Source organism: Notothenia coriiceps, unplaced genomic scaffold (assembly GCF_000735185.1).
Source record: "Notothenia coriiceps isolate Sejong01 unplaced genomic scaffold, NC01 NC01_scaffold00037244, whole genome shotgun sequence".
Lineage (NCBI taxonomy): Eukaryota > Metazoa > Chordata > Actinopteri > Perciformes > Nototheniidae > Notothenia > Notothenia coriiceps.
The window spans coordinates 9,536,610-9,553,200 of NW_011369945.1; the positions used below are offsets into that span (position 1 = coordinate 9,536,610).

General features: G+C 38.7%; 3 protein-coding genes across 3 annotated transcripts in view; 2 read left to right on the plus strand and 1 right to left on the minus strand.

Moving 5' to 3' along the window:
* The window catches only part of aldocb (aldolase C, fructose-bisphosphate, b), an 11,789-nt gene extending 6,909 nt beyond the window's left edge, over positions 1–4,880 (plus strand). The window contains exons 3-9 of the mRNA XM_010793514.1: positions 747–958; positions 2,103–2,157; positions 2,245–2,405; positions 2,554–2,637; positions 2,761–2,935; positions 3,460–3,659; positions 3,755–4,880. Of these exons, the coding sequence (XP_010791816.1) occupies positions 747–958; positions 2,103–2,157; positions 2,245–2,405; positions 2,554–2,637; positions 2,761–2,935; positions 3,460–3,659; positions 3,755–3,847 (980 nt within the window). The 3' untranslated portion in view covers positions 3,848–4,880. The remainder of the gene's footprint in view (positions 1–746; positions 959–2,102; positions 2,158–2,244; positions 2,406–2,553; positions 2,638–2,760; positions 2,936–3,459; positions 3,660–3,754) is intronic.
* LOC104965286 (phospholipid-transporting ATPase ID-like) overlaps positions 1–16,591 on the minus strand; it is a 718,806-nt gene that overhangs the window by 184,718 nt on the left and 517,497 nt on the right. The window lies entirely within an intron of this gene.
* On the plus strand, positions 6,245–6,996 carry sdhaf4 (succinate dehydrogenase complex assembly factor 4). Its single transcript, XM_010793513.1, has one exon. The coding sequence runs from the start codon at positions 6,420–6,422 to the stop codon at positions 6,699–6,701; it is 282 nt and encodes a 93-aa protein (XP_010791815.1). The 5' UTR covers positions 6,245–6,419; the 3' UTR covers positions 6,702–6,996.

A 16,591-nucleotide genomic window follows, 5' to 3' on the forward strand; every position in this document is an offset into this window, starting at 1 on the left:
AAACTGTTAATAAATAGATAAAAAGAAAGCAGTACCGTAGATAGTATAACACACAGTCATGACTACGTATAAGGACATTCAATAATGGAAAACGTCGAGGACAATAAGAGATAGGATGAAAAACAAAAAAAAAATATNGGGAGGGTTGACAAGTATGACCCACACCCAACCCACACTCAACCAGATGACTGGTTTCAGGGCCAGGATAACTAAGTCCACGTCTGAAAAAATAACCAGCTCACTGGATTGCACTCGACTGTAGACCACTTGGAGTGGTAGAAGATAAGGGGCTGCAAAAGGTACTACAGATTGCATCGTCTGACACAACATATGAGCTGCCATGCAGAAAGACAGTGACAAAAAGAATCCAGCAGCTTTATGACAATGAAAAGGAAGATAAAGAGAATTTATTGGAGAAAGCCAAATGTGTTGCCCTGACTGGGGATCATTGGACCTCGGTAAGCAATTCAAATTACCTCTGTGTGACGGCACACTTTATTGACATCTTCTAACTGTTCTCAGGTCAAATATTTATGTGATTAAAAATGCGATTAATTAATTACAAAACCTCTAATTAGATTAATTTTTTTAATCGAGTCCCGGCCCTAATTTTTATATTTGGGATTGTGGGAAATGGTTTGTCTGTACACACAAACTGAAAGATTGACAATATGATAGATAGATAGATGCCGTAAGTCTGTTTTTGATTGGAGTCTTGACTGAGCAGCTTTGTGTTGACTACACAGGCAGCATGGGGAAACGTTTGAACCCCATTGGGGTTGAGAACACAGAGGAGAACAGGCGTCGCTACCGCCAGCTGCTCTTCACAGCCGACCAGCGCATGGACAGCTGTATCGGAGGGGTCATCTTCTTCCATGAAACCCTTTACCAGAACACAGACGACGGCACTAACTTCTCCAAGCTCATCAAGGACCGTGGCATTGTTGTCGGCATCAAGGTACACACTGCTCACTGTAGGAGTGACATTTAAAGCCTCCAGAATAGATCCCTTGAGTCTAGAAATAGTGTGTTTCATCTCTGTCTCCTAAAATATAATCACTTGGGCCTTATTTGTTTGATGTTAGCTTTTCCTCTGATTGTCCCCAAAGCCATATCGGTTATGTTATATTACAGTCTAATAGTTCAGTTGAGCAGACAAAAACACACATGTGTTGGCTGTTAAAGCTAAAAAGGTTACTAAAAGTCTGTTACAATTAGGGTTGCAAAATTCTGGGAATTTTCAAAGATGGAAACTTTCCATGGGAATAAACTGGGAATGTTCTAAATTTGAAGGTTGGCTCTTCATAGGGAACTTAAATTAGTTGGGGAAAGTATATTTTAGCATAATCTTGACTAAAACAAACAGATGCCATTGCCATAGCACACTGCTTACTGCATGGCTATTGAGACCACACATACAGGCACTGTGCATTCCTCCATCACATGCACAGATGAGTAATATTTAACTCAACATTCCTGTTTTCGTTCATCAATGAAACAAATAATTGTTCAATAAAATAATCAAACAAAAATTGTTCTGTTCTACTTTTAAAAAATAATTTTAAAAAATCTGTTAATGCCATGTTTTTTGTTTAATTTTGCATCGAATATTTCCAAAATTCCCCAGCTTAACTTCCCATGGAAAATTTCCGGAAATTTACCGGAAATGTTCCGCCCCTTTGCAACCCTAGTTACAATACACACACATTTGTTGTCAGTTTGTTTGGACACAAACAGACCCACACATAACAGTAGGTCAGCTTGTGAGGAGAAACTGGGAACGTTCAAAACATACATTCAGGGAAGTTGGTTTTATTTGAGTGAAATTCATAGGATTTTGCATCAGAATCTCTATATTAAATATAAAGCAAAGATTGATGATATTGAACTTGTTTATTTAATTATTAGTGTGACATCACATCTAAAACATTATATAAAATATTGTATTGCTTCCTTTTTGCAGTTACCCTGTTATAATTTCTGTTCTCTGGACCCTTTTTTAGTTTTTTTTATTGTTTCTTTTGTGCTAGCTATGTGTTAATAATTTAGAATTATTTTATAAATTAGACTTAAATGTGACATATAAATAAATGTGCCTGCAGGTGGACAAAGGTGTCGTGCCCCTCGCTGGAACAGATGGAGAGACCACCACACAGGGTAGGATAAATAAAAAAACACACTCTCAGAAACAGTAGAACCCGCCTTGGTTCCTGACGATGGTTCTGTGCATGTGTTGCGCTGCAGGTCTGGATGGGCTCTCTGAGCGCTGTGCGCAGTACAAGAAGGACGGTGCAGACTTCGCTAAATGGCGCAGCGTGCTGAAGATCAGCGAGAACACACCCTCCGAGCTGGCCATCATGGAGAACGCTAATGTTCTGGCACGATATGCCAGCATCTGCCAGCAGGTCGGTGTGAGATTAGTCAGGCTTTTAAAAACATTATTTGCGATCAAATGTGGTATTTGAGGACCCTATTGGCCATTCAAACCAATTGTTAGTGTATCTAAAGAATATGAGAGTTTGGCCTAACTTTATACTTTTGAATGTCTTGTAGAATGGCATTGTTCCTATTGTGGAGCCCGAGATCCTTCCTGACGGAGAACATGACCTGAAGCGCTGCCAGTACGTCAGTGAGAAGGTGAATTGAGTGACTTTATAAAACACAAAACAGTGAATACGACCCGTAAAGATGTCCCCACACGTTCGTAACAATGCTCTCAAAGTCCTTTGACCAACATCTCGTGTCTCTGCCGCTGCTCAGGTCCTGGCTGCAGTGTACAAGGCTCTGTCAGACCACCATGTGTACCTGGAGGGGACCCTGCTGAAACCCAACATGGTGACACCCGGACACTCCTGCCCCACCAAGGTCAGCCACGAGGAAATCGCCATGGCAACCGTCACCGCCCTGCGCCGCACCGTGCCCCCTGCAGTCACAGGTCAGAGACCAGGTCGATTTAGGAAATTAAAGTTAACAATATTTAATGTGAATAAACGTTATCATCTTAGCAATGTTACAAAGTGCTTCAAACAAATATAAAACGGTAAATTGAATTAGAAATGAAGATTAATTCATTAAAATAACATAAATCAGGGAAAGTGTTAATGGAATAAATTGTCTGGGATCTGTAGATACAGTATTTAAGAGATGTGTGCATGTTTTAATTCTTGGTCAAATCTTCATTACATGTACTTTTTAATTAGAGAATGATGAAAATATGTATATTAAATATATACTGTAATTACACTTGCTGCTATAGTATCCATTATGTATTGTATAATTTATTTTATGGTACAATATTTCTGAAAAAACCCTTATGAAATGATACAACAGAAATCCCCACTCTGACATTCATGGCTCCTACAGTTTTATTCTTATGTCATGGTTAAAAGAATAAAACATTGTATGAAGCCAGATTTAAAAAGATAACGTGTATATTTGCTTGTTTCTGTATTTTCTTAGGAGTGACATTCTTGTCAGGTGGCCAGTCCGAGGAAGATGCCAGCATCAACCTTAATGCCATCAACAACTGTCCCCTCACCAAGCCCTGGGCTCTGACCTTCTCGTACGGCCGCGCCCTGCAGGCCTCCGCGCTGAACGCATGGAGAGGAGAGCTGAGCAAAGAGAAGGCCGCCACCGAGGAGTTCATCAAGCGCGCCGAGGTCAGACATCAGACACATCTTCGCAGAATATTAGAATGAAATAAAGTTTCTTCGTGCAAGATTGTTGATATATATTCTTTTTGTCTCTTATTCAGGCTAACAGTCTGGCCGCTCTCGGCAAGTACCAGTCTTCTGGAAGTGGTACCGCCGCAGGAAAATCCCTCTACGTGGAAAATCACGCCTACTAAACACCCACCACATTCAACTGTGGCGTATAGTTATAGTCTTATATCTGCTCTGCTATTTCCCCTCACTCCTCCATAAATCACAAGCCTGTGCTGTCTACTGTACTTTAGAGTTGTTAAAGATTACATGATTAGTTATGTGTATTTAAAAACATAATGTGAAACTAACATACTAAAGGGAACAGGCTTGTTTCTTTTTCTATTCAACCAAACAAATCAAAACTGCTTTGAGACAATGTTGTGACTGAAAATTAATGTCATATGTGATCAGAAGTCAGAGGTAAAATGTGAACAATAGATCAAGATAATCAGTCAGTATTCAACTCATGCCTCTTCTTCCTGTCTCCACACCTGGTGCCGTCTCCCTTTCTCCCCCACATGGTAAATCTCAAGCCACTCCCAAGCTTGGAAGCGTCTGTGTCGGTGTTTCGCTTCTGTCAAAATGCAGTACTAGCTCATCCCTTAAGCGCTATACTAACATCCTCCGTGACAGTGGGATCAAGCGATCACTAGTGGCTTCAGTACATCCGTTAAGGCCCGAGAGGACGAAACAAACCGTGTGAAGACGTCGGCTTTTAAAGATTGAGTTGGCGTGACTGTCTAAAAGTGCAAAGTGTTTGTTGTTCGTTGAGAAAGCCGTAGCTCCAGCAGCGGTCAGTAGACCCTCGCCAGGATTCATCCTAATCTTTCTGTTCTCACGCTTCTACTTACTACTAATTAGAGAAACATCTTGTGTGTCTATTCTCAGTATAACATTATCTTTTAATCACATGAATTAATCAATGTATTCAGTTGTGTGAAGGCGTCAATATTATGTGATGATTGTGTCATCTCTACTTCCCCGCCCCCCCCACTGATTTCCCCCTGTCAGCCACACGTCAAGATGAGATGTGGATTATGTGGACCAATACGTGTGGTTGGCAGCGGGGGAAACAGTCACTGCTGTGTTGGGTTACTGTGATGTTTGTGATGTTAATATTGTTCTTGAAGCACTTGGTGTGTTGAATAGTGGAGAAAAATAAAACTTTAAAAAATAGCAAAGCGTTGCCAGAATTTATTACTGCTATTCTTATGGTGTCCACAAATAACAAATGAATTATCTGTGGATGCATTTTTATTCTGCTTGCCTGAGTATCTGGATACGTAATGCGTATCCAAATGCATTGTGCAGCCATTTTATTTACAGATAGTTTTGAAAGAAATATTTAGATTGTTTATTTAAATAAAAGTAGGGTATTTTAGTGAAATAGTTTCATATTGTGTATTCATTAGAAGAAGATAAACCTTTATTTGTCTTCACTCTGGTTTATATATTTTGTAAAAAAAGTTTTACAAACAGTACACAGATAGGTGCACACATGCATTGTAGACTGAAGAGGGTGCCAGGGAGCAGTTTAGTTACCGGTTAACCTCCTAAATCATGCATTTTACATTTACATACACTAATACAAAGCTGGTCAGAAATCTAACCTTTCAAACATATCTGGTTCGTTATTTGTATTTGATTGGATTGTAAGGAGCATTGCTCCTACACTTGTGAGACAAAGTGGACAAAATAAGCAAAACAATGCTCAATGTGATGCAGACCAATAAATCAAACAAAAATAGCCTCAAAATGTATGTGGTTTAAGTTAGTATTTTTGTGACCTTGTATCTATGGAGAGTCAAATTATTGGAAGAAAACAAAGTTTCGGGAAAGTATGCACCTCAGCAATAATCACAATTACCTCAAAATATACACAGATGGTTCTAAGAACAAGGAAGTGTGTTGGAGTTGGTATATATATCCCAAACTTTAAAATATCGATCTCAAAACGAGCGTCAGATCTATCAGTGTACAAAGCAGAAATGCTGGCACTAATAATAGGATTACAGTGGGTTGAAGAGGTCAGACCAGATAGGGTGGTGATATGCACAGATTCATTATCCATATTAAAAAGCGTACAGTCAACAACAACTGTCAGAGAAAATATACTCATAGAACTTAACCATAGCTTGTTAAGACTTCACAGAGGCGGTATCAGTTCTGCTGGGTGCCTGCTCATGAGGGGGTAAAAGGGACAGTGTGCTGATAAATTAGCAAAAAGTGCATTACAAAAGGAAATAACATTACCAGTTCAACTTGGAAAAGGAGAAGGAAAAGCAGTAATTAAGAAAAAAGGGATGGAGGGGGCGCTAGTGGGGCTTTGCAGCGGCGAAACTGTGCCGCGCCTAATTGCTCCGCATAAGCACATAGCTAGAAGCGCCGCATTTGCGGCTCAGTTGAGGCTCCCTCCGCAAGATGACGCGAGGTGAGGCCCGACGCAGTCTGCGTGAACTGCCTGTAGGGAGGGGCGGACCTGGATACGTCCATGAGTTGAGTGATGGAATGACATGATGATACACACACTCATGTACAGTAGGTGGCGGTATGCAACTAAAAGCTGTTTGCGATCCGCCATTAAAAACGAGAAGAAGAAGACGTTTCGGGAAACCTTTGAGCCACCTCATACGCAAGAGGGGGTGCTAGATCGTATACCTCCGAACATCACCGTTGTGTAAGTGTCCGAGCAGAAGAGAGTCCCCGTCCGCCGACATGCTGTCTCTCTTGCGGCTCTGCGCTCCAGCGAGGACTCCTGTGTATGTTCTCACAGGATGTTCCCGTGCGGCCAGCGGATCGGTAAAGGACAAGCAGCCGCTGAAGAAAGCTAAAACCCCGCAGGGACGCCTGGACAGCCCCGAGGAGGAGAGCAGGGCTGCTCTGCAGAAGTTCCCTGATGATGTGAACCCTGTCACCAAGGAGAAGGGGGGCCCTCGAGGTCCGGAGCCCACACGTTACGGAGACTGGGAGAGAAAGGGCCGTTGTTATGACTTCTAGTTCAGTACTTATAAATGAGACATGTTACACCCTTCGTTATGCTGATGTGGAGCTATGTTGGAGTTTCAGATGAGAAGATGAGAAGATCGAAGAAAAAGTGACTTTGTGAGCATATCGAGGGAACAACCTTCAGCAGGCATCATGTGTGTGTGTGTGTGTGTGTCCTGAGTCACCTAAAAGCAAATAAATATCCTGTTGCTGCGATTGAGAGGCTATGTTCATTCTCTAGGCTGAATGTTAAGATCACCGAATCTACATCATCAGCTTTATTTAAAGAGACTCTTGGTCCATTTAATTAAAAATACATACAACACTCATATACATTTAAAAAAAGGCAGTTATACCAATGTTTCCGCAGAGGTGACTGGTATCGTGCAGCACTGAGACACGGATTTGAAAGCAGCATAATGACAGAGTTATGAGAAACTTTCAATCGACAGATGAATTTGTACATCAGATTTCTCAAGAGAACATGGAACGTGTTGACTCGTGCATTACAAAACATTTCACTTGCACCACCTTGGTTTTTTGGCAAGATGGCAGTGACGGCCATCTTGGTGACGTGTGTTGTGCAAGACCAGAGATGTAGTTCATTGAGCGGTTTCACACAAACAAAAAAAGTGTTACTTCACAGTTTACGGCAAATGTAACTTGCAAAATTATCTTTTAAATTGACAAACATCATATGTGTGATTCGTGGCACAATTCAAAAGGGATCGAAAGATAATTATTCTCGCCCTTGACTTCAATACATAATTTTTCCGAGGTCCACCGGACAGGGAGGGACTTAATCCAGTTCCTAAATGGTACATTACTCTGAAGAAAAGAAAGGTAACTTCAGTTGATGAGGCTTATTGTTACCTCTCTGTATTGTTCCATCTCCCTCGGGATGAGTTTCAGGCAGTGTTTGCAGAAGACACACATGATTGGGGAGTAACTAGTTACATGTAGTAGAGTAACATTTGATTTACAAATTGGTTTCATCTCAATACAGTAGTGACAGTAACTCAGTCTGTAGGGACTTGTTCACGTCCTGGGCTCTGAGGAAGGCACTGAACTGCTCACTTGCAACTGGCACCTCTAAAAATGCATGTGTTTGTGCATATCTGCGTTCCTATGCATGTGTTTCTACTGGTACGGTGTATTAATCAAACAGAGTTTCCCCTTTGGGATTAATAAAGGTTAATCTCCATATAGCTACTTTGTATATGTTCTGTTACTCTGTTCTTTTATCTCAGTTATTTTGAAGAAATGTTCGACTGTAATGATCTTTATTTTAGTTCTATAGAAGTTTAATCTAAGTTAAACAGTTGTAAGCGTTGAGAGCGCTTGTGAGGTTAAACGTTTTGTTTTTGCTAAAAAAACAATTTTTTTGCAAAAAATAGATAATGTGAAATGTGGGTTTTAGGCGGAAGTGACGTAACCTGCCACCCAGGACAAGAGACGAGCATGAATTCATAGACATGATCATAGACAGTATATATATATATAAGGCATGAATACATAATTTCCGCACAAAAATATCATAAATATAATATTTCGAGAATGCATGGCTTTGGGGGACAGCAGGCTATTACCAATTTATGATATTTTTGTGCGGAAATTATGTATTCATGCCTTATATATATATNGATCCAATAAGTTTATCGATCGGTATAGCTAGCGTGCTAACGGCCTTAAGATTTTTTTCGCTCGAGGCTAATTCATAGGCTCAGCGTTAGCTTTTTTTTTTTTTGCAAAAAAATAAATAATGATCAGTTAGCTGAGTTTCTTCCCGTTACATGGATATGAAACATTCATAGTTTATTAAGAAGCCCTCAGACGCTGTTTCCTGCAGATGATGTGTTTTTCCGCCCGGGGCGGGTCGATGGGGTTCAACAGGTTAAGCTTATTGTTCATTTACACACTATATATCTAGGGGAAATCACTCCTTGTCTAATAAAATTACATGCTGCATTGTTAAAGTTTTGCAAGCAACCCTTGCTCTGTATTACTTCGTTGTGCTTGTGAGATTATTCTAGAATCTAGATACTTATCAGAGAGGCTGGGGGAACTTTGCAACTTCCCAGAAGAGCCCTTCTCAATTGATGAAAGTTCTTCCCGTGTGCTTACAAGAAGCATTTCATTTGAAACCCCCGGAGAGTCCAGTTAGTGCTGTGTGTGGGAGGAAGGAGCCACAAAGTTCATACACCCTCCTCCCCCCCACCACTCTGATTCTTCACACAGCACATTTCATCAGCTTTTAGTGGCATTATATCTTACGTAACTTTCAGGTGCGTAATGTGACCTTAATGTGGCTCCGATCAGTGAAGAGGAACCCCAGACAGTAGCTAGAAACCGCTTCCACCATCACCCAGTGAACAGAGGCCTGAACCTCTGCACCCCCACGCTGACTCAGATCACACATCCTGCCCCTTCCTCGCTCCTCTCACAGCAGAGCAGGTTTACTTGCAGTTTTATTTCAAACTGGGTGATAATTGTTGCTTTATTTCATATGAACTAAATATTGGAGTTATCTTACTATAGTGTTGGAATGTAACAATCTACAAGTACTGTGCTTGTGTACACATTTGAAGTACTTGCCTTTTCATACCTTCTTCTACTATGGAAATATTCCACTCATCACACCACATTTTTCTGATTTAGCAAGCTTTTCGTTTTCTTTTCTTTTCGCAAAGCATATAATGCTTACGAAATATGTTTTTCATAAACTGCCCAACATTATATTCAAGTAAGGCTGAGATTTGCTACTTCTTCTTTTATTTTTTACAATTTCCTTTAAATAATAAATCATTTTAATTTGTTTCTCATCATTTTGAATGTTTACTATTGTTGGGCAAATCTCTCAATGCCAGCATTAATGCATGAGAAATAATAGTTTATTTACATTTTATAGAATGCAATAACAGTCATTAGGGGAACTTCTTTCTGCATTTGTATAAATACTGGTATATTTCCCCTAGCTTTACTAATGGTGAGTTACGTTTTTAATGCACAACTTGAAACTGATATATTCTCCGTGTGGTATTACTAGTACTTTTACACAGAGGTGGGAGAAGTACTCAGATCTTGTAATTAAGTAAAAGTACCAGAGTGTAGGCAGACTCTGTTTACTAATGGTGAGTTACGTTTTTAATGCACAACTTGAAACTGATATATTCTCCGTGTGGTATTACTAGTACTTTTACACAGAGGTAGTAGAAGTACTCAGATCTTGTACTTAAGTAAAAGTACCAGAGTGTAGGCAGACTCTGTTTACTAATGGTGAGTTACGTTTTTAATGCACAACTTGAAACTGATATATTCTCCGTGTGGTGTTACTACTTTTACACAGAGGTGGGAGAAGTACTCAGATCTTGTACTTAAGTAAAAGTACCAGCAGAGTGTAGGCAGACTCTGTTTTAATTAAAGGTCCTGCATTCAAAATGTTACTCAGAAGTACACACATATTAGCAAAAAGATACACTTAAAGTACCAAAAGTAAAAGTATTCATTATGCAGATTGGTCCATTTCAGAATAATATATATGATATGTTTTATAATGATTGATTGTTAAAGTGTTATCAAAGCTGGTAAAGGTGCAGCTAGTTTGAATGACTTTGTATACTGCAGGCAGTTTGTGAATTTACTGCAGGTGGAACTAAAGTCTGATTTAAGACTTGATTATATTTCACATCATTCATCAGAATCTGTAAAGTAACTAAAGGTATTAAATACATGTAGTGGGGTAAAAGTACACAATTTACCTCTGAATCGTAGTGGAGTAAAAGTACAAAGTAGCAACGCTTTAAATGCTCAAGTTAAGTACAAGTCCCTCAAAATTGTACTTAAGTATTTCACTAAATACCTGTTACTTTACACCTGTACTTTCACATATCAAAAGGATCTGAATAAGTTCTCTTTTGGCCACTTGTACCCTAACCCTCAACAGCAGTGGCTGTAATAGTAGAAGTGTCTGTATTGAAGCCAATGGAAACACTTTAGAAGTTTGCTTAGAGGTCATTTATGTATTTGTCTTTTCTGAAAGCAACCGATCAACATTTAGGGAAAATGTGCTTTCCTTTATCATTGGGAAGATAGATGGCACTTTCATATGTGTCAGTCAAACAAAAGGCTACAGCAAGCAGCTGGTTAGTAGTCAACAGACTGAAAGGCCAGTCTGGATCAACAACGTCTTATTGTTATAAATATCATCATTTATTTGTTGATTATATTTTTTATTATTCATCTGAATTTCGAAAGACATTTTCTTTCTAAATGTAGAGGAATACAAAGTAAAATATTTGCCTTTGAGTTGCAGTGAGGTAGAAGTATAAAGTAGTACACTGTGTAACAAATGACTCATATACAAACCTTTATCATGTTAGCATCTGTAAGAGACTGCCCTCCAACGATTTCGCTCTCATATTATAAATTCATCCCGGAATCGTTCTCTAACTTGATATTCTGTGTCTTGTGCTCTTTGGTTCCTCTCTCTTTTTTTCTGTTTCAATAGGCAACGTTATCATTTTGTCTTATTTGATTTATTAGATTATTTCTATTTTTCCCATGCAGTGTAATGGCTTTTCCCCTAAACATGTATTGTCTATTAGTTGGAAGTACAGTATTTTACACCATGCTTGGGGAGTTGGGGTGAGCAGATATAAATTCATTGTTTTAAATTGACTGACATTTCATATCAAGTCAAACTTTGGAAATATGGCTGCTCACTGTTATGTAACAAAAAGCGGGCTGAAGACTCCTCTAACAATTATCTGTAAGAAAGGAAATAAACTGCTACTTGGCAAAATAATATAAAAACATCTACAAATGTTAAAAGACTATATTATACAAACTGTAGAAAAATAAATCTTAGTAGCCTATTTGCACTATTGACGTTACTGTAGAACAGCACAACACTGTTTGAGGCTTTCAAATGTAAGATTTATTGTTTTATTTTAACAAAGTGATCTCATGATTCCTTCTGATGTTATTGCAGATCTGCTGTAAGCTAGCTAGCTACTGTAGCTAGCCTAGTCATTTCCAATATACTGAAAAAACACTAACAATCATGGGCTGTTCAGAGGGGGGCAACAGGGGCCAGTGCCCCAGTAACACAGAGCTTGGACCCCCCTGTGGCCCCCAATAAAGAGAATACATCTATGATAATGCAATTCACGTAAAATATTAAGTTACTGTGCTGTAACCTTGGCCAAGTTAACTTAGTAATGTAATTTAATAAATTGAAACTAAGTTACTGAAACAAGTGTTGTGACTAAAACAAATATTAAGAAATAAGAGCTTAAGAAATAGGAGCTTAACCTGTTGAACCCCATCCCCCCGCCTCCGGGCGGAAAAACGCATCATCTGCAGGAAACAGCGTCTGAGGGCATATTCATATTTAATAAACTCAGCTAACTGATCCCACAAAGCTAACGCTAAGCCTCTGAATTAGCCACGAGCGAAAAAATGCTAACGCCGGTTGAACAGAAACTCACTCATAACCAGTGTTGTGCTAGTTACTGAAAAACAGTAACTAGTTATCATTACTAGTTACTTCATTTCAAAAGTAACTCAGTTACACCAAAAAGTAACAGTGTGAACAGTAACGCATTAGTTACTTAAAAAAAGGGCTCCCATTAATGCCCTTATATCCTTCATTTCAGTACTGTTATTGCATTGGAGAATAATACAATCTGTTGATCAAGAAATAGCAATAGAAATAGTAGAAATAGCCTGCATGTGTTCTACAACATACCGTGCAATGGCTTTATCAACTTTTCCCTGCTAGCAGTCCCTCAGTTAAAATCCAGCCGCTGTTGCTTAGGTGGAGGTGGAGTGGCGTCGGATGAGTCTGGGTCTGTGGTCTTAGCTACTAGCTTCGTCCCAGCATGTTGTTTCTGCAGATGTTTCAACAGATTTGAATTGCTGTTTTGGGCAGTAGATAGGATCTTTGACCTGCCAAGACACAACTTACATTTAACTAAAACGTTCTTTTCTTTGTGCTCGACAAAAGTGAAATAGTGAGAATATCTCCAGGCGGAGAAACTTGACTTGAGCTCCGCCGCCGCCATGATAGTCTTGTTAGTAAACACAAACACGCCCACAGCACGTCTCCGCATGTGGCACAGGAAGTATCTAAGTACATTTACTCAAGTACTGTACTTAAGTACAGATCTCATCTCTGTTCGCCTCGCTGTTGGCGCCGCTCACCAACATCTGGGAGCCGAGACTATATAAAAAAAATAACAGAGTAACGCACCATGTAGTAACGGTAACTGAGTTAAAAAAATAATGCGTTAGAGTACTAGTTACTGCCAAAAATAACGGAGTTACAGTAACGCGTTACTTTGTTTTTCTGGCAGAGAAAATACTTTTTAAGCTTATTCTATTATTTTATGATACACATTAAAAATATGTAGATAAACATTCAAAACACGTTGATACACATTACAAATATGTAGATACACACTAAAAAAAGACTGTAGAATTTGTTCTATATCTTCATAAGAAAATAAATCGTGAAAAGTTTTTTTTTAAATAACTAGGAGAAAAAAATGGAGCTTAACTTGAAGCACCAAAGTCCTTGACCCTGTTCATCATAAACAACCAAACATATACATCTTTTTTTAACCTTATAGTGTATTTACTTTAAAGAGTCTTCTCCTGCTGATGTTCAGGTGTATATCAGTATGTAGTGTCTCTACTTTAAAGAGTCCTTTGTCCATGTCCAGAGAGTGTGTTTTGGGTGTGGTTAACGAGTCGTTAGGGTGCTTCTTTTGTTTCCACACAGAGTGAAACTCTACCCTTACATTGATCTTCAGTAGACGAAGCCTTGTATGTTGAATAATTTCATTTCCCCCACACTCTTAATTCTGTGCATTTTAAGTGTTTACAGCCTTTCTTTGCTCTGATCACCCCCCTGGATCCGCCCTGGAATGAATACAACAACAGAAAAACATTTTAAAAACTTCTCTTTTTTGCTGCATACAGCTAATTCTAATATTACCCCAACACAACCTCACATAACTTCATATGGGGCTTCTTTAATAGTTGTGTGAAGTAATTAAACATTAAAAATACAATATCAGGGGGGTCATTAAGATCTTTCAATTATTATTACCCTCTTTTCAAAAAGAGAGTCCCTTGTAGTTAGTAAAGTAATTAAACATTAGTTCACAAGCCATACAACTTAAGAGAACATCCTTAGTTAACACCAATCATATTAAAACCTAAATAAGATATTTTAAATTATTATTATTACCCTCTTCATAAAAAGAGACTTCCTTATTACATTACATTGCATTTAGCTGACGCTTTTATCCAAAGCGACTGACAATAAGTGCGTTCGACCAACAAAGTACAAACTTGAAGAAAACAGAATCATATAAGTACATCAGGTTTAATAGAGCTAAAACATTTCAAGTGCTACTCAACTGGCTTTAGATAAGCCAGTACTTTATTAGTATATAAGTGCTTTGTTAATAGTTCTATCGCTCGAAGTGGAGTCGAAAGAGATGAGTTTTCAGTCTGCGCCGGAAGATGTGTAAGCTTTCTGCTGTCCTGATTTCAATGGGGAGCTCATTCCACCATTTTAGAGCCAGGATAGCAAACCCACATGTTTTTGCTGATGGGAACTTGGTTCCCCCTCGCAGTGCGGGTGCAGCGAGCTGTTTGGCTGATGCAGAGCGGAGTGCACGTGCTGGGGTGTACGGTTTAACCATGTCCTGGNTCGAGCGAAAAAAATCTTAAGGCCGTTAGCACGCTAGCTATACCGATCGATAAACTTATTGGATCTGCACAAACAAGCTTAGATAACATCCTGAGAGTCCACAGATTATAGAAATATAAGGATCGTCACTGAGCGATCAGAACTCGTGACAGGGGAAGCAAATAAAGACAACACACAACATAGCTTTAGGTAGCAAAACATGGAGATATGCTCACCTTAGCTGTTATTCTGATCAAAAGTCATTATTATCATTATTATTATTATTAAAGTCAAAAATGGCATTCAAATGAAAAAAAACGCGGCTGAAGGTTAATCCATAGGTTAATGCAATGTGTCTGTCACTTTGAAAAAAATATTGATAATCCATAATTCAATTTGTATGCAAAAATCGGAGAATAAAAATTAGCTGCTAATGGTAGCCACCAGAGTGTGTCACAACTCCGGTTTTGGCTACGCGTCACTCTCACTCCTTATTTGGTAACCTGTGTGTGTATGTGGAACTTTCCCTCGATTCCATTGGCTCTAGCGGTTAAAAAGAGATGTCAATCAGCAAAATCGACCAAGAGGGATCAGAGATATGGAAAATCCACCCAAATGACCCCAGAATTTTTTTTTTTTGCTAAACCTCTCTAAAAAGGTCAAATGTCACTTGTTTTGCATCAATCTTGATACAGGGTACTTATTATTATATGTTGTACTTTGGGTTCATGGGTGGTTTTCACTATAAGTAAAAAATAATTTTTGGAAGGACACTATAATTTACAGTGTTTTACTATGTTCAATCTGAATTTTCTTTAAAATAAAAAACATCTGTATTGATTCTGACTTTTCTACATCCAACTCAAAGGTTTCAAAGGCATGGGTTAACGCAAGGAGAAAACTTCCATGGCCATATCCACAGGGGTTCATTGACATTCAGAATACATGCCTACTTCACCTTAATCCCATGCAAATATCATGCAATTTAGATTCTAATTATGGCGTATATCTGAATATATTCTGGGAATGGTATCCCTAAATAAGTCTTGCAATTGCATGAAGTGGGTATGTCCGGACACCTGAGAGTCTAATGGATTTGCAGACTACTATTCATGTGATGTTAGAGCCCATAATATTTATTTTAGAGACCATTTTCTTCTAAACATTACATTACATTACATTGCATTTAGCTGACGCTTTTATCCAAAGCGACTTATAATAAGTGCGTTCGACCAACAAAATACAAACTTAAAGAAAACAGAATCATATAAGTACATCAGGTTTCATAGAGCTAAAACATTTCAAGTGCTACTCAACTGGCTTTAGATAAGCCAGTCCTTTATTAGTATATAAGTGCTTTGTTAATAATTCTATCGCTCGAAGTGGAGTCGAAAGAGATGAGTTTTCAGTCTGCGCCGGAAGATGTGTGAGCTTTCTGCTGTTCTGATTTCAATGGGGAGCTCATTCCACCATTTTGGAGCCAGGATAGCAAACCCACGTGTTTTTGCTGATGGGAACTTGGGTCCCCCTCACAGTGAGGGTGCAGTCGGTGTACGGTTGTTGGTTACCGTATATCCCTTGTCATGTTTATGAGGGTATTTGACCTCCCCATTCGGAATTGACCGTTCTTTATTCCCCTTGTCGATGGTAAAGTCTACTCACATTGATTTCCTATTATATTTATGTAATGTTAATGTAACCCGGTAATTCGACTGGAAAATAGGTTTCGTTGATTGTTATAGTAACTGGGTTTTTCCTTGTTGGAAACTTCTTTTGTCTTAAGTATTTCATGTATCCAAATATCTCGGTTTGTAAAGGGGTTCACGATGGTGACCGAAATCTATTGGTCAGGAAATAATATATATCGACCGAAANTTTTGGAAGGACACTATAATTTACAGTGTTTTACTATGTTCAATCTGAATTTTCTTTAAAATAAAAAACATATATATTGATTCTGACTTTTCTACATCCAACTCAAAGGTTTATCATTACTTTGAGAAAAAAGATTATTATTTTTTCCCCTTTTCGAACTTTAGTTCATTTGTTAGGTCATTTGTTGTGGAAATGTCATTTTCGAGCCTGAGACCTGAAAAACAGGGATGGGGTTCAACAGGTTAAGTGATGCACTTTGGCCAAATAACTTTGATTCTTTGGCCAAACCAGAAATCAATACATAAAAAATGTGTTCTTAATTACA